The sequence below is a fragment of the Triturus cristatus genome, chromosome 1_1, assembly GCF_964204655.1.
Source record: "Triturus cristatus chromosome 1_1, aTriCri1.1, whole genome shotgun sequence".
NCBI classification, from domain to species: domain Eukaryota; kingdom Metazoa; phylum Chordata; class Amphibia; order Caudata; family Salamandridae; genus Triturus; species Triturus cristatus.
The window spans coordinates 401,488,001-401,514,065 of record NC_140579.1 but is presented as its reverse complement, the minus strand read 5'-3'; the positions used below and the strand labels follow the sequence as shown (position 1 = coordinate 401,514,065).

At 47.8% G+C, this 26,065-nt stretch overlaps 1 protein-coding gene across 1 annotated transcript in view; it reads left to right on the top strand.

Annotated features, from left to right (window-relative positions):
• The first annotated feature begins 21,545 nt into the window (after positions 1-21,545).
• The window catches only part of LOC146870310 (uncharacterized), a 98,532-nt gene continuing 94,012 nt past the window's right edge, over positions 21,546-26,065 (top strand). Inside the window, exons 1-2 of the mRNA XM_085642625.1 lie at positions 21,546-21,592; positions 25,687-25,859. Coding sequence (XP_085498751.1) covers positions 21,546-21,592; positions 25,687-25,859 — 220 coding nt within the window. The remainder of the gene's footprint in view (positions 21,593-25,686; positions 25,860-26,065) is intronic.

Here is a 26,065-nt window from a genome sequence, read left to right as displayed (position 1 = left end):
AAGTTGGCAGGGTATGCTCAGACGTGAGTCCCTTGCTCACTTTGCCACTGGATTCAATCAAGCCTGGCTGAAGATGGTTGAAATGCCATAAACCGGTCCTAGGAAGCTTGTTTCCGGTCCAGGGAAGGCATTGCTTGGCAGTTCGGGCTGGGCTTTTCCCATGAGGCACAGGGTCAGACTGATTTGCATATGGCCATGTCTGAACTGGGGTGGCAGAGTGGGCTAAAGAACGGTAATGGATCAAACCCAGATCTGTTGACTGGGTGTGAGTGTTTGATTGGTTTTGATGCTCTGTCCATCACCACCCCCTTTTGTACCGCTTTGTTCGCCATAAGTTGGCAGGGTATGCTCGGACGTAAGTTCCTTGCACACTTTGCCACTGGATTCAAGCAAGCCTGGCTGAAGACGGGTGAAATGTCAGAAACCGGTCCTAGGAAGCTTGTTTCCGGTCCAGGGAAGGCATTGCTTGCAGTGCGGGCTGGACTGTTCCCATAAGGTACAGGGTCAGACTGTTTTGCATATGGCCATGTCTGAACTGGGGTGGCAGAGTGGGCTAAAGAACGGTGATGGATTAAACCCAGATCTGTTGACTAGGTGTGAGTGTTTGATTGGATCTGATGCTCCGTCCGTCACCACCCCCGTTTGTACCGCTTTATTCACCATAAGTTGGCCGGGTATGCTCAGACTTGAGTCTCTTGCTCACTTTGCCACTGGATTTAACCAAGCCTGGCTGAAGACGGCTGAAATGCCAGAAACCGGTCCTTGGAAGCTTGTTTCCAGTCCAGGCAAGGCATTGCTTGGCAGTTCGGACTGGACTGTTCCCATGAGGCACAGGGTCAGACTGATTTGCATATGGCCAAGTCTGAACTGGGGTGGCAGAGTGGGCTAAAGAACGGTGATGGATCAAACCCAGATCTGTTGACTGGGTGTGAGTGTTTGATTGGTTCTGATGCTCCGTCCATCACCACCCCCTTTTGTACCGCTTTGTTCGCCATAAGTTGGCAGGGTATGCTCAGACGTAAGTCCCTTGCTCACTTTGCCACTGGATTTAATCAAGCCTGGCTGAAGATGGTTGAAATGCCAGAAACCGGTCCTTGAAAGCTTGTTTCCAGTCCAGGCAAGGCATTGCTTGGCAGTTCGGACTGGACTGTTCCCATGAGGCACAGGGTCAGACTGATTTGCATATGGCCATGTCTGAACTTGGGTGGCAGAGTGGGCTAAAGAACGGTGATGGATCAAACCCAGATCTGTTGACTGGCTGTGAGTGTTTGATTGGTTCTGATGCTCCGTCCATCACCACCCCCTTTTGTACCGCTTTGTTCGCCATAAGTTGGCAGGGTATGCTCAGACATAAGTCCCTTGCACACGTTGCCACTGGATTCAAGCAAGCCTGGCTGAAGACAGGTGAAATGCCAGAAACCGGTCCTAGGAAGCTTGTTTCCGGTCCGGGGAAGGCATTGTTTGGCAGTTCGGGCTGGACTGTTCCTATGAGGCACAGGGTCAGACTGATTTGAATATGGTCATGTCTGAACTGGAGTAGCAGAGTGGGCTAAAGAACGGTGATGGATCAAGCCCAGATCTGTTGACTGGGTGTGAGTGTTTGATTGGTTCTGATGCTCCGTCCATCACCACCCCATTTTGAACCGCTTTGTTCGCCATAAGTTGGCAGGGTATGCTCAGACGTGAGTCCCTTGCTCACTTTGCCACTGGATTCAAGCAAGCCTGGCTGAAGACGGATGAAATGCCAGAAACCGGTCCTAGGAAGCTTGTTTCCGGGTCAGGGAAGGCATTGCTTGGCTGTTCGGGCTGGACTGTTCCCATGAGGCACAGGGTCAGACTGATTTGCATATGGTCATGTCTGAACTGGGGTGGCAGAGTGGGCTAAAGAACGATGATGGATCAAACCAAGATTTGTTGACTGGGTGTGAGTGTTTGATTGATTCTGATGCTCCGTCCATCACCACCCCCTTTTTTACTGCTTTGTTCGCCATAAGTTTGCAGGGTATGCTCAGGCGTAAGTCCCTTGCTCACTTTGCCACTGGATTCAAGCAAGCCTGGCTGAAGACGGCTGAAATGTCAGAAACCGGTCCTAGGAAGCTTGTTTCCGGTTCAGGGAAGGCATTGCTTGGCAGTGCGGGCTGGACTGTTCCCATAAGGTACAGGGTCAGACTGTTTTGCATATGGCCATGTCTGAACTGGGGTGGCAGAGTGGGCTAAAGAACGGTAATGGATCAAACCCAGATTTGTTGACTGGGTGTGAGTGTTTGATTGATTCTGATGCTCCGTCCATCACCACCCCCTTTTGTACCGCTTTGATCGCCATAAGTTGGCGGGTATGCTCAGACGTGAGTCCCTTGCTCACTTTGCCACTGGATTCAATCAAGCCTGGCTGAAGATGGTTGAAATGCCAGAAACCGGTCCTAGGAAGCTTGTTTCCGGTCCAGGGAAGGCATTGCTTGGCAGTTCGGGCTGGGCTTTTCCCATGAGGCACAGGGTCAGACTGATTTGCATATGGCCATGTCTGAACTGGGGTGGCAGAGTGGGCTAAAGAACGGTGATGGATCAAACCCAGATCTGTTGACTGGGTGTGAGTGTTTGATTGGTTTTGATGCTCCGTCCATCACCACCCCCTTTTGTACCGCTTTGTTCGCCATAAGTTGGCAGGGTATGCTCAGACGTAAGTTCCTTGCACACTTTGCCACTGGATTCAAGCAAGCCTGGCTGAAGACGGGTGAAATGTCAGAAACCGGACCTAGGAAGCTTGTTTCCGGTCCAGGGAAGTCATTGCTTGGAAGTGCGGGCTGGACTGTTCCCATAAGGTACAGGGTCAGACTGTTTTCCATATGGCCATGTCTGAACTGGGGTGGCAGAGTGGGCTAAAGAACGGTGATGGATTAAACCCAGATCTGTTGACTGGGTGTGAGTGTTTGATTGGTTCTGATGCTCCGTCCATCACCACCCTATTTTGAACCGCTTTGTTCGCCATAAGTTGGCAGGGTATGCTCAGACGTGAGTCCCTTGCTCACTTTGCCACTGGATTCAAGCAAGCCTGGCTGAAGACGGATGAAATGCCAGAAACCGGTCCTAGGAAGCTTGTTTCCGGGTTAGGGAAGGCATTGCTTGGCTGTTCGGGCTGGACTGTTCCCATGAGGCACAGGGTCAGACTGATTTGCATATGGTCATGTCTGAACTGGGGTGGCAGAGTGGGCTAAAGAACGATGATGGATCAAACACAGATCTGTTGACTGGGTGTGAGTGTTTGATTGATTCTGATGCTCCGTCCATCACCACCCCCTTTTTTACCGCTTTGTTCGCCATAAGTTGGCAGGGTATGCTCAGGCGTAAGTCCCTTGCTCACTTTGCCACTGGATTCAAGCAAGCCTGGCTGAAGACGGCTGAAATGTCAGAAACCGGTCCTAGGAAGCTTGTTTCCGCTCCAGGGAAGGCATTGCTTGGCAGTGCGGGCTGGACTGTTCCCATAAGGTACAGGGTCAGACTGTTTTGCATATGGCCATGTCTGAACTGGGGTGGCAGAGTGGGCTAAAGAACGGTGATGGATCAAACCCAGATCTGTTGACTGGGCGTGAGTGTTTGATTGGTTTTGATGCTCCGTCCATCACCACCCCCTTTTGTACCGCTTTGTTCGCCATAAGTTGGCAGGGTATGCTCAGACGTGAGTCTCTTGCTCACTTTGCCACTGGATTTAACCAAGCCTGGCTGAAGACGGCTGAAATGCCAGAAACCGGTCCTAGGAAGCTTGTTTCTAGTCCAGGCAAGGAATTGCTTGGCAGTTCGGACTGGACTGTTCCCATGAGGCACATGGTCAGACTGATTTGCATATGGCCATGTCTGACCTGGGGTGGCACAGTGGGCTAAAGAATGGTGATGGATCAAACCCAGATCTGTTGACTGGGTGTGAGTGTTTGATTGATTCTGATGCTCCGTCCATCACCACCCCCTTTTGTACCGCTTTGATCGCCATAAGTTGGCAGGGTGTGCTCAGACGTGAGTCCCTTGCTCACTTTGCCACTGGATTCAATCAAGCCTGGCTGAAGATGGTTGAAATGCCAGAAACCGGTCCTAGGAAGCTTGTTTCCGGTCCAGGGAAGGCATTGCTTGGCAGTTCGGGCTGGGCTTTTCCCATGAGGCACAGGGTCAGACTGATTTGCATATGGCCATGTCTGAACTGGGGTGGCAGAGTGGGCTAAAGAACGGTGATGGATCAAACCCAGATCTGTTGACTGGGCGTGAGTGTTTGATTGGTTTTGATGCTCCGTCCATCACCACCCCCTTTTGTACCGCTTTGTTCGCCATAAGTTGGCAGGGTATGCTCAGACGTAAGTTCCTTGCACACTTTGCCACTGGATTCAAGCAAGCCTGGCTGAAGACGGGTGAAATGTCAGAAACCGGTCCTAGGAAGCTTGTTTCCGGTCCAGGGAAGGCATTGCTTGCAGTGCGGGCTGGACTGTTCCCATAAGGTACAGGGTCAGACTGTTTTCCATATGGCCATGTCTGAACTGGGGTGGCAGAGTGGGCTAAAGAACTGTGATGGATTAAACCCAGATCTGTTGACTGGGTGTGAGTGTTTGATTGGTTTTGATGCTCCGTCTATCACCACCCCCTTTTGTACCGCTTTGTTCGCCATAAGTTGGCAGGGTATGCTCAGACGTAAGTCCCTTGCACACTTTGCCACTAGATTCAAGCAAGCCTGGCTGAAGACGGGTGAAATGCCAGAAACCGGTCCATCCTAGGAAGCTTGTTTCCGGTCCCGGGAAGGCATTGCTTGGCAGTTCGGGCTGGACTGTTCCCATGAGGCACAGGGTCAGACTGATTTGCATATGGTCATGTCTGAACTGGAGTAGCAGAGTGGGCTAAAGAACGGTGATGGATCAAGCCCAGATCTGTTGACTGGGTGTGAGTGTTTGATTGGTTCTGATGCTCCGTTCATCACCACCCTCTTTTGTACCGCTTTGTTCGCCATAAGTTGTCAGGGTATGCTCAGACGTGAGTCCCTTGCTCACTTTGCTTCTGGATTCAAGCAAGCCTGGCTGAAGACGGCTGAAATGCCAGAAACCAGTCCTAGGATGCTTGTTTCCAGTCCAGGGAAGGCATTGCTTGGCAGTTCGGGCTGGACTGTTCCCATGAGACACAGGGTCAGACTGATTTGCATATGGCCATGTCTGAACTGGGGTGGCAGAGTGGGCTAAAAAACGGTGATGGATCAAACCCAGATCTTTGACTGGGTTTGAGTGTTTGATTGGTTCTGATGCTCCGTCCATCACCACCCCCTTTTGTACAGCTTTGTTCTCCATAAGTTGGCAGAGTATTCTCAGACGTGATTCCCTTGCTCAGTTTGCCACTGGATTCAAGCAAGCCTGGCTGAAGACGGCTGAAATGCCAGAAACCGGTCCTAGGAAGCTTTTTTCCGGTCCAGGGAAGGCATTGTTTGGCAGTTCGGGCTGGACTGTTCCCATGAGGCATATGGTCAGACTGATTTGCATATGGCCATGTCTGAACTGGGGTGGCAGAGTGGGCTAAAGAACGGTGATGGATCAAACCCAGATCTGTTGATTGGGTGTGAGTGTTTGATTGGTTCTGATGCTCCGTCCATCACCACCCCCTTTTGTACAGCTTTGTTCTCCATAAGTTGGCAGAGTATTCTCAGACGTGATTCCCTTGCTCAGTTTGCCACTGGATTCAAGCAAGCCTGGCTGAAGACGGCTGAAATGCCAGAAACCGGTCCTAGGAAGCTTTTTTCCGGTCCAGGGAAGGCATTGCTTGGCAGTTCGGGCTGGACTGCTCGCATGAGGCACAGGGTCAGACTGATTTGCATATGGCCATGTCTGAATTGGGGTGGCAGAGTGGGCTAAAGAACGGTGATGGATCAAACCCAGATCTGTTGATTGGGTGTGAGTGTTTGATTGGTTCTGATGCTCTGTCCATCACCACCCCCTTTTGTACAGCTTTGTTCACCATAAGTTGGCAGGGTATGCTCAGACGTGAGTCCCTTGCTCACTTTGCCACTGGATTCAAGCAAGCCTGGCTGAAGACGGCTGAAATGCCAGAAACCGGTCTTAGGAAGCTTGTTTCCGGTCCAGGGAAGGCATTGCTTGGCAGTTCGGGCTGGACTGTTCCCATGAGACACAGGCTCAAACTGATTTGCATATGGCCATGTCTGAACTGGGGTAGGCAGAGTGGGCTAAAGAACGGTGATGGATCAAATCCAGATCTTTTGACTGGGTGTGAGTGTTTGATTGGTTCTGATGCTCCGTCTATCACCACCCCCTTTTGTACCGCTTTGTTCGCCATAAGTTGGCAGGGTATGCTCAGACGTAAGTCCCTTGCACACTTTGCCACTGGATTCAAGCAAGCCTGGCTGAAGACGGGTGAAATGCCAGAAACCGGTCCGTCCTAGGAAGCTTGTTTCCGGTCCCGGGAAGGCATTGCTTGGCAGTTCGGGCTGGACTGTTCCTATGAGGCACAGGGTCAGACTGATTTGCATATGGTCATGTCTGAACTGGAGTAGCAGAGTGGGCTAAAGAACGGTGATGGATCAAGCCCAGATCTGTTGACTGGGTGTGAGTGTTTGATTGGTTCTGATGCTCCGTCCGTCACCACCCCCGTTTGTACCGCTTTGTTCGCCATAAGTTGGCAGGGTATGCTCAGACGTGAGTCCCTTGCTTACTTTGCCCCTGGATTTAACCAAGCCTGGCGAAGACGGCTGAAATGCCAGAAACCGGTCCTTGGAAGCTTGTTTCCAGTCCAGGCAAGGCATTGCTTGGCAGTTAGGGCTGGACTGTTCCCATGAGGCACAGGGTCAGACTGATTTGCATATGGCCATGTCTGAACTGGGGTGGCAGAGTGGGCTAAAGAACGGTGATGGATCAAACCCAGATCTGTTGACTGGGTGTGAGTGGTTGATTGATTCTGATGCTCCGTCCATCACCACCCCCTTTTGTACCGCTTTGTTCGCCATAAGTTGGCAGGGTATGCTCAGCCGTGAGTCCCTTGCTCACTTTGCCACTGGATTCAATCAAGCCTGGCTGAAGATGGTTGAAATGCCAGAAACCGGTCCTAGGAAGCTTGTTTCCGGTCCAGGGAAGGCATTGCTTGGCAGTTCGGGCTGGGCTGTTCCCATGAGGAACAGGGTCAGACTAATTTGCATATGGCCATGTCTGAACTGGTGTGGCAGAGTGGGCTAAAGAACGGTGATTGATCAAACCCAGATCTGTTGACTGGGTGTGAGTGTTTGATTGGTTTTGATGCTCCGTCTATCACCACCCCCTTTTGTACCGCTTTGTTCGCCATAAGTTGGCAGGGTATGCTCAGACGTAAGTCCCTTGCACACTTTGCCACTAGATTCAAGCAAGCCTGGCTGAAGACGGGTGAAATGCCAGAAACCAGTCCGTCCTAGGAAGCTTGTTTCCGGTCCCGGGAAGGCATTGCTTGGCAGTTCGGGCTGGACTGTTCCCATGAGGCACAGGGTCAGACTGATTTGCATATGGTCATGTCTGAACTGGAGTAGCAGAGTGGGCTAAAGAACGGTGATGGATCAAGCCCAGATCTGTTGACTGGGTGTGAGTGTTTGATTGGTTCTGATGCTCCGTTCATCACCACCCTCTTTTGTACCGCTTTGTTCGCCATAAGTTGTCAGGGTATGCTCAGACGTGAGTCCCTTGCTCACTTTGCTTCTGGATTCAAGCAAGCCTGGCTGAAGACGGCTGAAATGCCAGAAACCAGTCCTAGGATGCTTGTTTCCAGTCCAGGGAAGGCATTGCTTGGCAGTTCGGGCTGGACTGTTCCCATGAGACACAGGGTCAGACTGATTTGCATATGGCCATGTCTGAACTGGGGTGGCAGAGTGGGCTAAAAAACGGTGATGGATCAAACCCAGATCTTTGACTGGGTTTGAGTGTTTGATTGGTTCTGATGCTCCGTCCATCACCACCCCCTTTTGTACAGCTTTGTTCTCCATAAGTTGGCAGAGTATTCTCAGACGTGATTCCCTTGCTCAGTTTGCCACTGGATTCAAGCAAGCCTGGCTGAAGACGGCTGAAATGCCAGAAACCGGTCCTAGGAAGCTTTTTTCCGGTCCAGGGAAGGCATTGTTTGGCAGTTCGGGCTGGACTGTTCCCATGAGGCATATGGTCAGACTGATTTGCATATGGCCATGTCTGAACTGGGGTGGCAGAGTGGGCTAAAGAACGGTGATGGATCAAACCCAGATCTGTTGATTGGGTGTGAGTGTTTGATTGGTTCTGATGCTCTGTCCATCACCACCCCCTTTTGTACAGCTTTGTTCGCCTTAAGTTGGCAGGGTATGCTCAGACGTGAGTCCCTTGCTCACTTTGCCACTGGATTCAAGCAAGCCTGTCTGAAGACGGCTGAAATGCCAGAAACCGGTCCTAGGAAGCCTGTTTTCGGTCCAGGGAAGGCATTGCTTGGCAGTTCGGGCTGGACTGCTCGCATGAGGCACAGGGTCAGACTGATTTGCATATGGCCATGTCTGAATTGGGGTGGCAGAGTGGGCTAAAGAACGGTGATGGATCAAACCCAGATATGTTGACTGGGTGTGAGTGTTTGATTGGTTCTGATGCTCCGTCCATCACCACCCCCTTTTGTACAGCTTTGTTCACCATAAGTTGGCAGGGTATGCTCAGACGTGAGTCCCTTGCTCACTTTGCCACTGGATTCAAGCAAGCCTGGCTGAAGACGGCTGAAATGCCAGAAACCGGTCTTAGGAAGCTTGTTTCCGGTCCAGGGAAGGCATTGCTTGGCAGTTCGGGCTGGACTGTTCCCATGAGACACAGGCTCAAACTGATTTGCATATGGCCATGTCTGAACTGGGGTAGGCAGAGTGGGCTAAAGAACGGTGATGGATCAAATCCAGATCTTTTGACTGGGTGTGAGTGTTTGATTGGTTCTGATGCTCCGTCCATCACCACCCCCTTTTGTACAGATTTGTTCACCATAAGTTGGCAGGGTATGCTCAGACGTGAGTCCCTTGCTCACTTTGCCACTGGATTCAAGCAAGCCTGGCTGAAGACAGCTGAAATACCAGAAACCGGTCCTAGGAAGCTTGTTTCCGGTCCAGGGAAGGCATTGCTTGGCAGCTCGTGCTGGACTGTTCCCATGAGGCACAGGGTCAGACTGATTTGCATATGGCCATGTCTGAACTGGGGTGGCAGAGTGGGCTAAAGAACGGTGATGGATCAAACCCAGATCTGTTGATTGGGTGTGAGTGTTTGATTGGTTCTGATGCCCCGTCCATCACCACCCCCTTTTGTACCGCTTTGTTTGCCATAAGTTGGCAGGGTATGCTCAGACGCGAGTCTCTTGCTCACTTTGCCACTGGATTCAAGCAAGCCTGGCTGAAGACGGCTGAAATGCCAGGAACCGGTCCTAGGAAGCTTGTTTCCGGTCCAGAGAAGGCATTGCTTGGCAGTTCGGGCTGGACTGTTCCCATGAAGCACAGGGTCAGACTGATTTGCATATGGCCATGTCTGAACTGGGGTGGCAGAGTGGGCTAAAGAACGGTGATGGATCAAACCCAGATCAGTTGACTGGGTGTGAGTATTTGATTGGTTCTGATGCTCCGTCCATCACCACCCCCTTTTGTACCTCTTTGTTCGCCATAAGTTGGCAGGGTATGCTCAGACGTGTGTCCCTTGCTCACTTTGCCACTGGATTCAAGCAAGCCTGGCTGAAGACAGCTGAAATGCCAGAAACCGGTCCTAGGAAGCTTGTTTCCGGTCCAGGGAAGGCATTGTTTGGCAGTTCGGGCTGGACTGTTCCCATGAGGCACAGGGTCAGACTGATTTGCATATGGCCATGTTTGAACTGGGGTGGCAGAGTGGGCTAAAGAACGGTGATGGATCAAACCCAGATCTGTTGACTGGGTGTGAGTGTCTGATTGGTTCTGATGCTCCGTCCATCACCACCCCCTTTTGTACCGCTTTGTTCGCCATAAGTTGGCAGGGTATGCTCAGACGTGAGTCCCTTGCTCACTTTGCTACTGGATTAAAGCAAGCCTGGCTGAAGATGGCTGAAATGGCAGAAACCGGTCATAGGAAGCTTGTTTCAGGTCCAGGGAAGGCATTGCTTGGCAGTTCGGGCTGGACGGTTCCCATGAGGCACAGGGTCAGACTGATTTGCATTTGGCCATGTCTGAACTGGGGTGGCAGAGTGGGCTAAAGAACGGTGATGGATCAAACCCAGATCTGTTGACTGGGTATGAGTGTTTGATTGGTTCTGATGCTCCGTCCATCACCACCCCCGTTTTTGTACCCCTGTGTTCACCATAAGTTGGCAGGGTATGCTCAGAAGTGAGTCCCTTGCTCACTTTGCCACTGGATTCAAACAAGCCTGGCTGAAAACGGCTGAAATGCCAGAATCCGGTCCTAGGAAACTTGTTTCCGGTCCAGGGAAGGCATTGCTTGGCAGTTTGGGCTGGACTGTTCCAATGAGGCACAGGGTCAGACTGATTTGCATATGGCCATGTCTGAACTGGGGTGGCAGAGTGGGCTAAAGAACAGTTGTAAGACCTGGGGTCGCCAGGCCCTAAGGGGGTAACGTGACACGAGCGGCTGGGCACCCAAAGGCTTGTGTGTAAAGCGACCATACAACACACGCATCCTCTGAAGCAAGGAACGCACACAATAAGGGCGCCACACTGTAGAGATTTATGCAAATAACTCAAGTTTATCCAAGCAGTTCAAGATAAATGCAGTTCATGGGATAAAAAGGCAATTCATAAGATATAAATGCACTTAATGAGATGACAATGGCAATTCACTTATGTCAGCGTTTGATCCGCCAGCACCCTATTCACCAGTATGATATTCACCAGTAGGTTATTCACCAGTATGTTTCCTGCAGGCTCTAGGCCACCCTTGTATATCTTACTCCCCGTGGTAGGGTTTGAGGATTGTAGCGCCACTCCTGGGGGCGTGCAGGGACCCAGGGCAGACCTCGCGGGCCTACCGCTACCTTGGTTACCTGGAGCACCTCAGTGGCGATCTCCGCGCTCTACGCGCTAAGCGGGCCTTGTACACCTCGGGACAAATCTGACGAACACCTTCAGAGCAGAGCATTAGAACATAGCGCCACTCGTAACCAGCACGCAGTGCATACTTCAGAGCAGAGCATTAGAACATAGCGCCACTCGTAACCAGTAAGCAGTGAATACTTCAGCACTGGGCCTTAGAACATAACGCTACTCATAATCAGTAAGCAATGAATACTTCAGCACTGAGCCTTAGAACATAACGCTACTCGTAATCAGTAAGCAGTGAATACTTCAGCACTGAGCATTAGAACATAACGCTACTCGTAATCAGTGGCAATGAATACTTCAGAACGGAGCATTTAGAACATAGCGCTACTCGTAATCAACAGCAATGAATACTTCAGAACGGAGCATTTAGAACATAGCGCTTCTCGTAATCAATGCAATGAATACTTCAGAACGGAGCATTTAGAACATAGCGCTTCTCGTACTCAATGCAATGAATACTTCAGAACGGAGCAGTTCACGGAGCACAACGATTCTTACGGAGCGAGCCTCTCGCACTCTGGTGCAGTTCGTGGGGCACAGCGCTCCTTGACAGTCTGCAGAACAGGGGGGCAATCCCTCGAGGGGTCACAGTTCTGGGTTAACGGGGGACTCCCACGGAGGGGGAACCAGGGTCTCAGGGTGCGGTGCTGCTCCCGGTCGATAGGGGGCGCACCGGGGTCCTTCCCAAGCCTCCCGGCTTACCTTGATCACTACGTCTTGAGGCGTCTACCCAGCTCCGGCCTCCGCAGTTGATCCTTCTACGACGGGGGCAGGCCACGGCCTCACGCACCTCTCTCAGCAGCTGTGACGGCAGCGACGGGGCCCCGGGCTTCTCCTCGGGCCTCGCGACGATGAGGGGCACTCTTCCGGCCTCCAGGCCGCAGCGGTGAGCGCACTTCAGCCTCCACGCCACCGGGGGCTCAAATTAAGCTGGGGAGCGCCGCGCTCAACGGAGCACGCTGCCGGGGATCCCAGGCCAGGTCAGGGAGCACAGGGGTCACAGCGCTAAGACCTGGTTGATCCTCAGCGATACCACAATCGGTTAGACATGTATTTTCGATGTTCAGTCTTGACACGAAGTCACAGCATTCAGTTTCAGTATTCAGTTGTTCTATAAAGTCTTAATGGCGCAGATGTCTCTGGCGCCCTTGGGGGTTCTGTTCCTGGGGGTAGGGAATGAGTTGGCGACTAGGTCCTTCCTAGTCAGGCTGGGCAGAGGTTCCCTGGGTCCTCCTACTGCTGGGTAAGATCAGTGGGTTTCACAGGATCCCTCACTCACTTAAGAGGCAGCACCTAAATCCTGTCACTCTCAGAGGCATAAGTCCCTGGCTAGGCCCTACCGCCTACACTCCTGCGTGGATTCTCCAGCTCTGCTTTACCCCACTGGCCAACTGACTGGAAAAAGTTCCCTTCCTCACTTATGTATCCCTAGGTCAGGTGACCTCTAGCCAAGGCGGCAAAAGTAAAAACCACACCTCCCTTCTAGAAGGTTCCAGCACATTCCAGGAGCTTCCCCATTCTACCTATGGGACAAAAAAGGCGGACTGGTGTCGCAACATTGTTGTGGGGTCCCAGCCAGCTCCTGGCAGCTAGGGTGCTACTAATAAAGACCACTCTGCAGTAGCAGGGGCCTGTGGCAGCCATCTTGGGAGAAGGGAACACCTGCACCTAAACACGGGTTATTTGATCTAACATGCATAAAAAAATGAAAACATTCAGGGAAAAAGGCCAAGTCCAACAACGGTGATAGATGAAACCCAGATCTGTTCACTGGGTGTGAGTGTTTGATTGGTTCTGATGCTCCGTCCATCACCACCCCCTTTTGTTCCGCTTTGTTTGCCATAAGTTGGCAGGGTATGCTCAGACGTGAGTCCCTTGCTCCCTTTGCCACTGGATTCAAGCAAGCCTGGCTGAAGACGGCTGAAATGCCAGAAACCGGTCCTAGGAAGCTTGTTTCCGGTCCAGGGAAGGCATTGCTTGGCAGTTCGGGCTGGCCTGTTCCCATGAGACACAGGGTCAGACTGATTTGCATATGGCCATGTCTGAACTGGGGTGGCAGAGTGGGCTAAAGAACGGTGATGGATCAAACCCAGATCTTTTGACTGGGTGTGAGTGTTTGATTGGTTCTGATGCTCCGTCCATCACCACCCCCTTTTGTACAGCTTTGTTCGCCATAAGTTGGCAGGGTATGCTCAGACGTGAGTCCCTTGCTCACTTTGCCACTGGATTCAAGCAAGCCTGGCTGAAGACGGCTGAAATGCCAGAAACCGGTCCTAGAAAGCTTGTTTCCGGACCAGGGAAGGCATTGCTTTGCAGTTCGGGCTGGACTGTTCCCATGAGGCACAGGGTCAGACTGATTTTCATATGGCCATGTCTGAGCTGGGGTGGCAGAGTGGGCTAAAGAACGGTGAGGGATCAAACCTAGATCTGTTGACTGGGTGTGAGTGTTTGATTGGTTCTGATGCTCCGCCCATCACCGCCCCCTTTTGTACCGCTTTGTTTGCCATAAGTTGGCAGGTTATGCTCAGACGTGAGTCCCTTGCTCATTTTGCTACTGGATTCAAGCAAGCCTGGCTGAAGACGGCTGAAATGGCAGAAACCGGTCCTAGGAAGCTTGTTTCAGGTCTAGGGAAGGCATTGCTTGGCAGTTCGGGCTGGACTGTTCCCATGAGGCACAGGGTCAGACTGATTTGCATATGGCCATGTCTGAACTGGGGTGGCAGAGTGGGCTAAAGAACGGTGATGGATCAAACCCAGATCTGGTGACTGGGTATGAGTGTTTGATTGGTTCTGATGCTCCGTACATCACTACCCCCTTTTGTACCGCTGTGTTCACCATAAGTTGGCAGGGTAGGCTCAGAAGTGAGTCCCTTGCTCACTTTGCCACTGGATTCAAACAAGCCTGGCTGAAGACAGCTGAAATGCCAGAAACCTGTCCTAGGAAGCTTGTTTCTGGTCCAGGGAAGGCATTGCTTGGCAGTTTGGGCTGGACTGTTCCCATGAGGCACAGGGTCAGACTGATTTGCATATGGCCATGTCTGAACTGGAGTGGCAGAGTGGGCTAAAGAACGGTGATAGATCAAACCCAGATCTGTTCACTGGGTGTGAGTGTTTGATTGGTTCTGATGCTCCGTCCATCACCACCCCCTTTTGTACCGCTTTGTTTGCCATAAGTTGGCAGGGTATGCTCAGATGTGAGTCCCTTGCTCACTTTGCCACTGGATTCAAGCAATCCTGGCTGAAGACAGATGAAATGCCAGAAACCGGTCCTAGGAAGCTTGTTTCCGGTCCAGGGAAGGCATTGCTTGGCAGTTCGGGCTGGACTGTTCCCATGAGGCACAGGGTCAGACTGATTTGCATATGGCCATGTCTGATCTGGGGTGGCAGAGTGGGCTAAAGAACGGTGATGGATGAAACCCAGATCTGTTGACTGGGTGTGAGTGTTTGATTGGTTCTGATGCTCCGTCCATCACCACCCCCTTTTGTACCGCTTTGCAAAGAATTATGCGGTGTTGCCAGATTTTTAGACCCGTCCCAAGCCCAAAGCTACTCAAAAATAAGCCCAAAATAAGCCCAACCAGACCAGTTTCAGCCCAAAAACCAGCCCAAACTCGCAACTCTCAAATTATGCAGAAATAGTCATCAGAAACCACTTAAAGGATGAATCTAAATTCTATTCAATATACAGATAGTGGAAGGAGGTTAACTGGGCACCTGTGTTAATGCTATTCATTTTCAGGACCTGTCACAACTGTGACATTGCAACTTGTAACAGGCACTGCTAAAGCTACAATAGAAGAAAACACAGATTGACAAAACCAGAAATAGTATTATGTGCTAATTACTGCTCCCTCTAATTTGTATTTTAAGCAACTCTCAAAGGTAATGCTAGTAGTCCCCGTTTACCCCATAGCCCTCAAGCTCCCTCCCTCCTTCCTGAATGGAGTCTGACATCCTCCACTTCTATTTCATCCACAGCATATTTGTCAACATTTGGAAACAAATAAGAGGGAGATTCAGAGACTAACCCATGTTAAAATAATTACTCCTTTAACTTGTATTTTGTTTGGGGGTTTACTTTAAGAGGTAATTACGTAAAATAGTAAAATTTTTAGCTTCCAAAATGTGCAGTCTTCTGCCTAAATTGAATAATTGTACCACCTATGGGAGAGGATGTGGCGGTAGTAGCAGTGTGTGCTTCCCTCACACAGAACAGGTAACACACAGACAGTAGCACAGCAACCTTCACTTATTTATTTGAGATTATTATATAGCAATAGCTAGATCCAAAGTTATCAGAACACTTTACAACAGCAAATGTTCACATGAAAGATAACAAGTCTATACAGAACATCTGATTCAATGTGTGCTTGCTTCTACATGCTGCGGCCAGGCCCCATGAGTCGACGGCCACAGCAGCACAGGGCTGCACCACCAGGCCAGGTCTGACAGTCTGAGACCTGAGAGAAAAGTGACACAGTGCATAGCTGCCAAGGTTTCAGATTGCTTATGTGTGTATATTTTCATAATTTCAGTGTAATTATGAGTGACATTCAACGACTATGAGTGACACTTTCTCGCATGAAAAAATCAAGCAACGAAGATGAGGGAAACATATATAACAAATTACAGCCATTTCAGCAACGAGAAATGGAAGGGCACTATTCAACATGAAAATAGACTGCATAGTTGCCACGTTTTATGAGTGCTTATGTGTGACATTTTCAAGGTTTCAGAGTACTTATGAATGACATTCAACTGTTAAATGTATGACACTAAGAGTGACACTTTTTTGCAAGCAAAATCAAGAAATTAAGTTAATGTAAACAGATAAACATAAGAAATGACACTCATTTAATCAAGGACAAGCTATGAAAAGAAAATGAAACTGAGGCGAATTACCTGATCCTACTGACTCCTAACGCTTCTAAGCCTACTCCCCGGAGCCTATTTGTGCGGTGGCATAAGAAACCCTCTCCCTGATTCCGTACCGGCTCACGGCCAGTTGTCTGACACCATGACCTTAACTTGATTTCCATACTGCCCAGCATAGGCTGCTAAATTACAATATGTCACCTTCTGTGTATTTTTTGTTTTACTTTTGCAAAATGCGTTACACTCCAATTTGAGTAGTAAGTGATGTGCCTTACTGGTACGCACAACCATCTGAACTTTCAAGCGGTTTGATATTACCAAAGTGTTGCCACCACAAGCTACTGATCGCTTCAAACCCGACGCCCTCCGAGAGCGGAGCACGGTCTGGGGAAGAGATGGGAGGGGGGGGTGGTGTCCTTCCCGCGAACCGCGGTGTAACCAACCCTGGAAGTCCCTGACCACACCTAAACTGCTCTAATATTCGCTGAAAGTCCCTCATCCCATTTAACCTCCAGCTTGACAGGTACTCACTGAGGCTGGAGAACAGGACAGCTGGTCGGTCTCTTCGTTCTTCACAGAGCTCCGCGTAAACTGCGAGGAATCAGGCCCTACCAGCCGCCAATTCCGATGGCGAGAGCGGCGAGCGCATGTGACTTTTTTTAATAAAGCGCGCGGGGGACGGGCAAACAGTATTTCCAGGGCCATCGTTAGTAGCGCTTTCGCGCACTACTAGATTGACGGCACGCTTACCCAAAGAGACTGTGTCCAACAAGTTTGGCAATGGCAAGATGGCAACAGCAGCAGGTGCGCTTGCACTTTCACACACACACATACACACACACACTGCTGCCTTCAGCAGAGCGTCTGTAGAAAATAGCATGCTGTGTCCTCCTCCAATGATGTCTCAGCCACGCAGCGTGCTTTGTGTTCATTGGCTGCTGACATTCGTGCCACTGCTCACCACTGGTTGGCTTAGTTGCTTGAGTGTCGGTGCCGCTCCAGCGAAACAATTGCACACAACTGGTGAAAATAAGCCCAAAAAGTAGCCCCCCACCAGCTATCTGTTTTTCCCACACAAATGGGAAAAATGTCGCCCAATTGTGCGGGAAATAGCCCAATTTGGCAACACTGATTATGGATAGGAGCCAAAGGGGTGGGGGGGGGAGCAGAACTACATACAGGGCCATCATTGGTAGGGCTTTCCCCTCTAGGATTGACTGCTCTGTGACCCAAACAGCACAGCAGAGAAGGGTGTGACTGTGTGCTACCTGTTTCTGCACGTGTTTTTCAATGTGTTTCTGTCCTCAACCCCTCCTTTTGCTGAGTGCCCTGTTCAGTGTCCAAAGAGAGCTCTGCGCCTTGCATTGAACTCCACAGTGATTGGCTGTCAGTACAATGTGCTTTTCAGTGCATGTTATACTCACAATTCACCATATCCAATTCATTAACATCCTTATCCAGTTCATTCAGTACTCTATGCAACTCAATGTGATTCATATCCAATTTCAGTGATGCTCATATTAATTTTGAGAACAGTATTATTTGCTTCACTGTTATTTATATCAATTTCAAGATTTGTTATATTTAAAGCATTCTGTAATGTACATTTTTTAATTCAGTTTTAAAATATCTTTTGTGGTATATCAACTCTATGCAAAACAGTACACTTGCCTGTAGTAAATGACAGCACATTAACACATGGGACAGCATATTATTTTAATACACTAACAGTCAAACTATACCCTTCTTTTCCCAGAACATATTTTTCACACATAAGGATGGCACCGCCAAAGCACAGTGGCATTAATCAAAGCTGAAATGGGGCCGAAATGACGCTTCGGGTACTATTACATTTAGAGCTTTTGTCCAGGAATCAATGTGTATGCATTTTCATCACGCCTCCATCCCTCCCCCATTCTTCATGTTTGGCCAAATGTTTAACCGGTTTCAATGCCATTGATATAATGAGTTAGCAAGTAAACTTGCATTGGGCCCCAGATGTTCTTGGGTTAGACACACTGGAGAATAGTGGAAGAGTAGTGTTCCAGTTGGTCAATGTAGTAGGTCCTCACAGTAGGTATATGATCCCTACCACTCATACATGACACACGCCTCTTTGCCAACAGAAGTGTCATCAATGTGAACCTGTAGAAGCCGCCTTTACAATGTGATAACAAATATCTACTTTAGAGGCCTGTAGACCGTTGACACATAATAATTAATTAAAAGTTACTGAAGCTGCTGACAGTAAAAATGCTATTGTAACGAAAGGCTTGCTCATGAAGTATCCGAGAACGGAAGTGCTTAGCTACAGATATTTCAGTATATTGCATTTCGAAATATGTCTGGTACGTGTCTGGTACGTGTTATGGAGAAGTAACAACATAATACATTGCATTACAGTGGAAAGTCCCCGAAGCTGCCTACTTAAGACACGTGGTCAGCAACAGTGTATTTCGGACCATAGATTGTATGGCGCAGCTTAGGCCTTTGCTAATTGGTCCAATGGTCCAATGACCCATACTTAATTTGTGCTACGTATGTTATGATGCTGCATCCATTGTGATTTATGCCTATAAAAACCATCAGAAACGTCACATCTTTGGACACCTCAGCATCTATGCAGTCTGTCTTCGTGCTGCACGTATCTTTGCATTGTTTGTTGGTCTTCAATAAATTCTGCTATCTTCTGTGCTGACAGAGAGTTGTATCTGTGGTATTATTTCTTATTCTTCATTTCAGCTCCTACAAACCATCACACAGCATGCCCATAGTATAGCTCCTAGAACATGAAATACTTTGCCCCAGTACCTAGCAATCAGTGGGCATGCTCAGGTCAGGTGCAGCAAGCCCCCTTATAGCGCTTTACATCTTACACACCAGGAGTGGCCTGTAATTTGTGAGTAATCAGTTTGAGGAGAGTATGGTATGCCCAGTGTAAATATGCCAATGGAGATAGCGCCTCAATTTAGCTACAACAGTAAGGCCACTCTTTATACGTAAATACATCTCCCAGGTCCACATCCCACACCACCTTGGTACTGGGCCTTAGTGCTAGGGCCTTGGCCTGTATGGAGGAGTAGAGCTTGGTTACCAGTTGTGTAGCTGTCTGTGTATTTAAGACAGGGGTGCAACTAGACCCAAACTTTGGGGGAGGCTAAGACTTCCAGCCAGGGCCAGCTCGAGCACTGGTGGCGCCGGTTACCACAGTCTTTTTTGGTGCTCTCCTCCCCTATATCCTCCTTCTCCATGTATTCCCTTACTACCACTCTCCAACAGTGCACCTCATCTCTCTATATCCTTTCTCTGATGTACATTTCATTTTTTTATAGAGCTACTCATAGTTCACTCACACTCAGTTGTGTGATATGCATGATACATGTTCTTTGCAGCAGGCACATTAACCCTCTGCGCTACTTTACAGTGAGTCAAAACTGCCACTAGACAAAAAGCACAGCGCCTTCCCCCACCAGAGTCAACGGCAGGTGCGGCTGCCCTGGTTGCTTCACCCTAAAGCCAGTCCTGCTCCAAGTAATGGGGCAGGACAAGCATTTCCAGAAATGGGTCAGAGCTAACCTCTTAGTCATTATATGAGGAAAAAGATCTATGTAGTTGGTGAGGTGTGTTACTTCCCCCTAATTCCAGCAAGCAAAATAAGGTAACGGATATCTTGTAGATGATTTAAGGGAGAGTAGACTTCTCTTCTGAGAATTTTTTTGAAACTTTTGGGATCAAATTTGCTAAAATGCCACACACACTTATAGGGCATTCATGAAATATTCCAGTACTTCCATGGTGCACCTGGGAAACCTGGCCTTTCCTCATAGCAGATGTTGTTTTTTTTTTAAATGTCTTAAGTGAGAAATTACTTACACTATACCTAGATCATAATTTTTTCATGGGTGAGCCCCTTATGCCAGGGAGTACATTCAATACAACAGTGCCAGAATTTCATGTCAGGGGTACCTCTAAAATTCCCTCCGGTATACATGGGTCAGCATTTTGCATTGACACCCACTATAAAATGAGAACAAGAAATCTTATGACAAGAGTTACCTCAAATATCAGTTCCAACATTTTGCTATGGAACCACCCCATATGCTAAGAATTACGTGCATCATGTCAGGGCCTTAAGCCAGGTGTGGAGACGTGTTTTCTGTGTCCCTGCCACTGGGTATGACTGAGCTAGTGGCTTTCTCAGTTAGACAGTTCAAGTCCCCTCATCCAATGATGGTGTCTTAATAGAAGCATGTCAGGGCCTGCAGTTTGCCATAGGTAACACCTCCCATCCATATGCTATTAGTGGCCTTGTCAATAAGGCAAGAATAACCTCCAGAATGCCAGACCAGCAACACACTTGCACACATAACACTCATACACTCACAGATTATCTCACACACACATTCTATGACTTGCACCCTCTCCTACATTTGTACTCTGTCACACTCACACACAGACACAGTGCCACTCACACTTTCATTAGTCAATCTGCTTTTATCGTGTTAGAAAAGCTCGCCCTGCTGCTTCTGCTATACTTGCCTTTCCTTTAAGTGAAGCTTAATAAAATCATATTCTGTATATGCTATCCAAAAAGAATAATATATTGTCTTGTCAATGTTTATTACAAGTATGATGCGAATGAACATTGCACTTCCTAAAATAGCTGTACAGTGCTTATATTTGGTTTCACATGTGGATCAAACAGTTACAGTGTTGGAAAATAACTAATCTAAATTCTAACATTTAATATTACAGCCTCCAACTGATGTTATGAAATGCTTTCCTTCTTCGGCAAACATGGATTTTATCCAGTAACACTTTGCATATTTGGGTTTTTTGAGCCCCAACCTACAATGTAAAAAAAAAACACATGTCCCGTAATGGAGCATTATGGTGACTGGAAAGCCAGGAGTAGTTGAAGGTGTAACACAGTCCTCAATCCAGCACCATACCCCAAATCCTCAGCCCTAGGGCTGAGAATTAGGGGTATGGTGCTGGATTGAGGATCATGTGCCATCCAATGGTGCCATCCCACATTCTCAGTCCACTCTCCCCTCTTGCACCAGCCCCATTGTTGCAGATGGAATTTAGTAGGCATTTAGTACTTTGGAAAGAGCAGGTATTCTGTGGGTGCCTTTGTAGAAATATGTTGCTATTAATGAGAGTTGTGTAATTTTTATATGTGCAGAATAAGAGGTGTGCTCATGTAAGTGCTTGGTGATGGTGAATAGTGTGAGGGAGTGCAGCGTGAGTGGTGCAAGCGTAGGATGAAAAATGTGCCGATATGAGCGTTGGGTGAGCTGCATAAATGCAATGTGAGAGGAGGGCCCATGTTAGTGTCGGGTGAGAGGACTGCATGTAGAGTGAGAGGAGTGAGTGCAGGGTGGTGTGAGTGGTGTAAATGCAGGGTGAGTGGTTTACCTGTGTGTGGCTCAGGGTGAGCGGCGAGACTGAAGGGTGGCCTGTGAGAGTGACAGGTGAGTGTATTGTGAGAGGAGTTAGTGCAGAGTGAGTGGTGTGTCCCTATGAGTTCCGGAAGACTATTGTCCCTGTGTGCAGGAAGAATGAACAGATTGCCTAGATGGAATGCTGGTTGAGACGTTTGTCTGTGTAAATGCAGGATGAAAAGAAGAAGCGCAGGATGAGTGGTGTGAGTGCAGGGTGAGTGCTGTGCTTGTTTGCATGGTGTGAGTGCAGTATGAGTGCTGTGCCCATGTGAGTGAATGGTTAGCTGTGTGAATGAAAAGAGTACCCATCAGTGAACAGTGAGCGATGTGACAGTGTGAGAGTAGCTTGAGAGGAGTGATTTTAGGGTGAGTGATGTGACAGCTGAGTTTGGGTGTGGGTGAAAGTACAGAGTGGGAGGAATAAATGCATAGTAATTGCTGTGCTCGTTTGAGTGACATTGCAGAGGGAGCCAGGAGAGTGACAGGTGAGTGAAGTGTCAAATGAGTGCAGGGTGAGTAGTGTGCGCGTGTAAGCGCAGGGTGAAAAGAGTGAGTGAATGGTGATGGGTGTGAGTGCAGTGTGATAACTGTGAGTGCAGAGTGAGCAGTGTGCTCATGTGACCACAGGGTAAGTGGAGGGAGGACGGCATGAGTTCAAAGCAAAGAGCATGAGTGCAGTGTGGTCTCTGTGAGTGCAGGGTGAACAGTGTGCTTGTGTGAGTGCAGGGTAAGAGAAGGATGATCAGTATGAGTGCAGGGTAACACAGTGAGTGCAGTGTGATCGATATGAGTGTAGAATGAGCAGTAAAAGTTACCAGTGAGTGAAGTGTCATGTGTGTGCAGGGTGAACGGTGTTCAAGTGTGAGTGCAGTGTAGGTGGAGGGTGAGTGGTATGAGTGCAGGCTAACAGCATGAGTGCATTGTGATTACTGTGAGTGCAAGGTGAGCATAAAAGTGAAGGGTGAGTGGTGAGAATGAGGAGTGAGTTGTCCGAATGCAGGATGTATTCCCAGGCACCTGGAGTAACTCAGCATTGTATTGTCGGCTGGCGTAGAGTTTCAGATATAAGCTAAACTATTGCTACTATGGCATCAATCAGGGATTGAGAGTGGAGGAAATAAATGATGTGCTGATCCAATTTCACTAAATGCATTCTTCCACTGTGGGAGTAAAAATAAAATATTAAGGTAATGAATAGGCAGTGTGTGGACCTAGGGGGTACTGGAACCAGTGAAAAAACAAAACAAAGCCTTGTTAACCAGTTCACAAAAGGGTTGCAAATGGTCTTTTAAATACCTGTGAAGGTGTGGCTAAGATAAGACTCCAGACACTGCCCAGCCGATATCCCAGCAGCTGGAGCTGCATCAGCCCGGGCTGAGACACAAGACAGGGGTGGCTAAAGCCCTTTTAGCCCTACGGACATTGTACGCCTGATTTAAGAACATGGTTAATATTTTTGTTTCAGCAGGCAGCTCATCAGGAAACAGATGGTATTGCTCCCTACTCAATTCCCGAAAGCAAAAGTAGGTGAATGTGCCCATCAGGGACACATCAGCTTTTGGGCAACTCAAAAATTGGATGGTATGGAATAGCTTGCTCAGGGAGTGGATCCCCCATTTAGATAACCTCTGCAGGACAACTTTATCTTTAGTCAGCAGTAATAAAGGGACGTGATGCAAGGTTTGTTCAGTGGAATAGCGCATTGGGCAACCCAGCAATCTATGGATCTCCTCCCATGCCTATTGTGTGCCTGCCACAGACTCTATCCCTACTTGGCTGCAGCGTGGGGCCTGCCCGGCAGGGCCCCCAATGGATTGGGGTGTGGTATTGTAGAATGGTGTTTGGTAGTAGGCGCAGGTTGGTACCTATGGCTAGTATCAACATCTCAATCACAATATAAGGCCCAGCTAAGGTCTTGGAAAGTTATTCCCCTGCTCAACCCGTGGTAGCTGACTGCGAGCAGGCAGAGTTAACTTAGGAGACAGGTGACTAAAGCATTTAAAAACACCAATACACTGAATAAGTGAAACACAACACACAATAGAAATCCAGCAACATTTTATTAAAATAGGAAATATTTTTATGATTAAAATGACACCAAAATGACAAAAATCCAATGTAGGGAACTGGAGACATACGTTTTCAAAGATTTAATGTAAAATGACCAAAGCTGAAATGGTCATACTCATTTTAAGGCATGCCAAATTCAATTCAATAGGGATTATATTAATTACAACACACTCCATATTTATTTTAAATCATCTCCTATTAATTTCTGTAAATCTCATATTCATTGCAATCTGGGTAACATTAATTTCAAAGCAATTCATATTCATTGCAACATGTGTAATGTTCATTTCAGTGTATGCTATATTATTTTCAATGTGCATCATATTATTTTCAAAATGTAACATTAATTTTAGTAACTTATATTTTTTTCAATCTGTCATATACATTTCAATGTATGTCATATTCATCTTGGCATATGTAGATCAATTCAAGAAATGTCCCATTCTTCTTGATGCCAATTGTATGTGTTTCAGTGATTGCTAGATTGTTTACAGTGAGGGCCATATTCATTTTAGTTTGACTGATATCTATTTCAGTATATCTCTTATTCAATTTGGAGTGTGTGTTATTCATATTAATCACTAAATAGCATATTTGCTCTGCCAGGTTCCATATTTGTTTTGACACATGTTACATTCATTTTGGTGTGTTTTAAAATTGTTTTGCAGCACTCTCTGCATTTCAGGAGGTGTCTTGTATGGGGATCTGTAATTTTGACATGAACGGCTTCCCATACTCTCCTCAATTACATTATACAGGATGAGATTCTTTTATGGCTCAGGAAAATTAAGTGATTTGTCAAGAATCACAGGATGTTGAGCAAACACTGGGACTTAAACGTAGTTCCCCAGTTCCAAAGTCAGCAGATCTCACTATTAGGCCACATTTCCTCCCTCTCAGAAAAAAATGAGCTCCCATGGGTAGCTCCCATTGTGCAGCAAAGGTACCCTCAGCCATAACGCCAGCAAAGAAATTGAGCCTCCATACCCTTTTTTAAAAAAAGACCTAATTGTAATACAGTGGGCCCCTCTGCCCACTGGACCTAAGTGCTGCTGCAACTGGTTCACGGATGATAGCTACTGCCTTGCCTACTGGAATGTCTCCTTTGCCCTTTGTTAAACACGTGAGCACCCATTTTGCCCCATCCTAGTCACTGTCATCTCTCTGATGTCCAAAGTAAGGGGCCTCCTCTGCTACAATTTCCCCCACCCCTGGACCATTACGAAGAAGCCCAAAGCAACACTGCCAGAGCAAGTGGCCACTTGGCCCTAATGCAAATTAGGAATAATAATAAAAACAAACACGGGGTTTAGCTGGCCTTTCATACCACTGGGACCTGGTGCCACAACACTGGCCGCACCAATCATACCTACAACTCTGTGAAGCAAGCTGACTGTTCTGTACACTCCACTCAGCCATCACTTCTAGGCCTGAGCCATAAAGTAGTCTCATCTCTGCTACTTGAAAGGTAAATGTGTGCAATTGGTTAATCACCAAATATAAAGAGTGCTTGGGAGCTAGTATAGACTTTAACTGGTGGAGTCATTTGGAGCTCCACAGTGACAAATATTTATTCTTCTTGAGAGGTAACGTGATGGTGTTACCAGCTGAGTTCTGCAGTGTGTACTTTTTATGGACAATAATAATTATGTGGTGAGGTATAGTCTTACTACTAATATATATAGATATAAATAATGACTGACATATTCACAACGCTTACTGTTACCCACTGGGACTTCATAGCACTATAAAAACACAGCCACTATTTCCCACTGCACAACTAGGATTATTTTCTGTTTGTTGATAAGGGTATTGCAAGTCAACTTGGCATTCCATAACCTTATAAAGGCCTCGTTCCTCTATATGATTATGGAATCCCTTGGTGACTTGCAGTATCCTTATAATGTACGGCAGATGGGACTATTTCCCTTCTATAATGCATGTGTGTTATACACTATGAGCAGAAATGTATTGGACTATAATGTTTCTGAAGTACAGAAGTTATGATTCGATATGTATTTGATTATAGTATCAGTACGTTATTTAGAGTAAAATGTAATAGTTATTTGATTAAAAAGTTGATGCATGTTATTCACTATAGAAGGACAGGTATTTGACTATAAAACTTCATATATAATCTCTGTGAGTTGAGAACAATGTATGGAGAACCAAGTGTATCACCATCCTTTTGTGCACTGGTTTGTTTTGCTCTATAATGTTTGTCTATTACACTTCCAGTATTGACTGTGCAGGGATCCTGAAGCTGCGGAACTCGGATATCGAGCTGCGGAAGGGCGAGACAGACATTGGGAGGAAGAACACACGAGTCCGGCTGGTCTTTCGGGTACACATACCGCAGCGTAACGGGAAGGTGGTCTCCCTACAGACTGCCTCCATTCCTATTGAATGCTGTAAGTAGGTCTTGGGCATTGTCCAACAATGGAAACCAGTCACACACAGGGCCATAATCCTTCGAGATGTAATCTACTAGTCACAAAACATTTTTACTGAGATAGTATTTAATCAACTAGTCCCAAAACACTGTGATTTGTCTGGGAATCATACATTCTTGGTAACGAAAACCACTATTTAACAAGCATTGGCATAGCCAATAGGT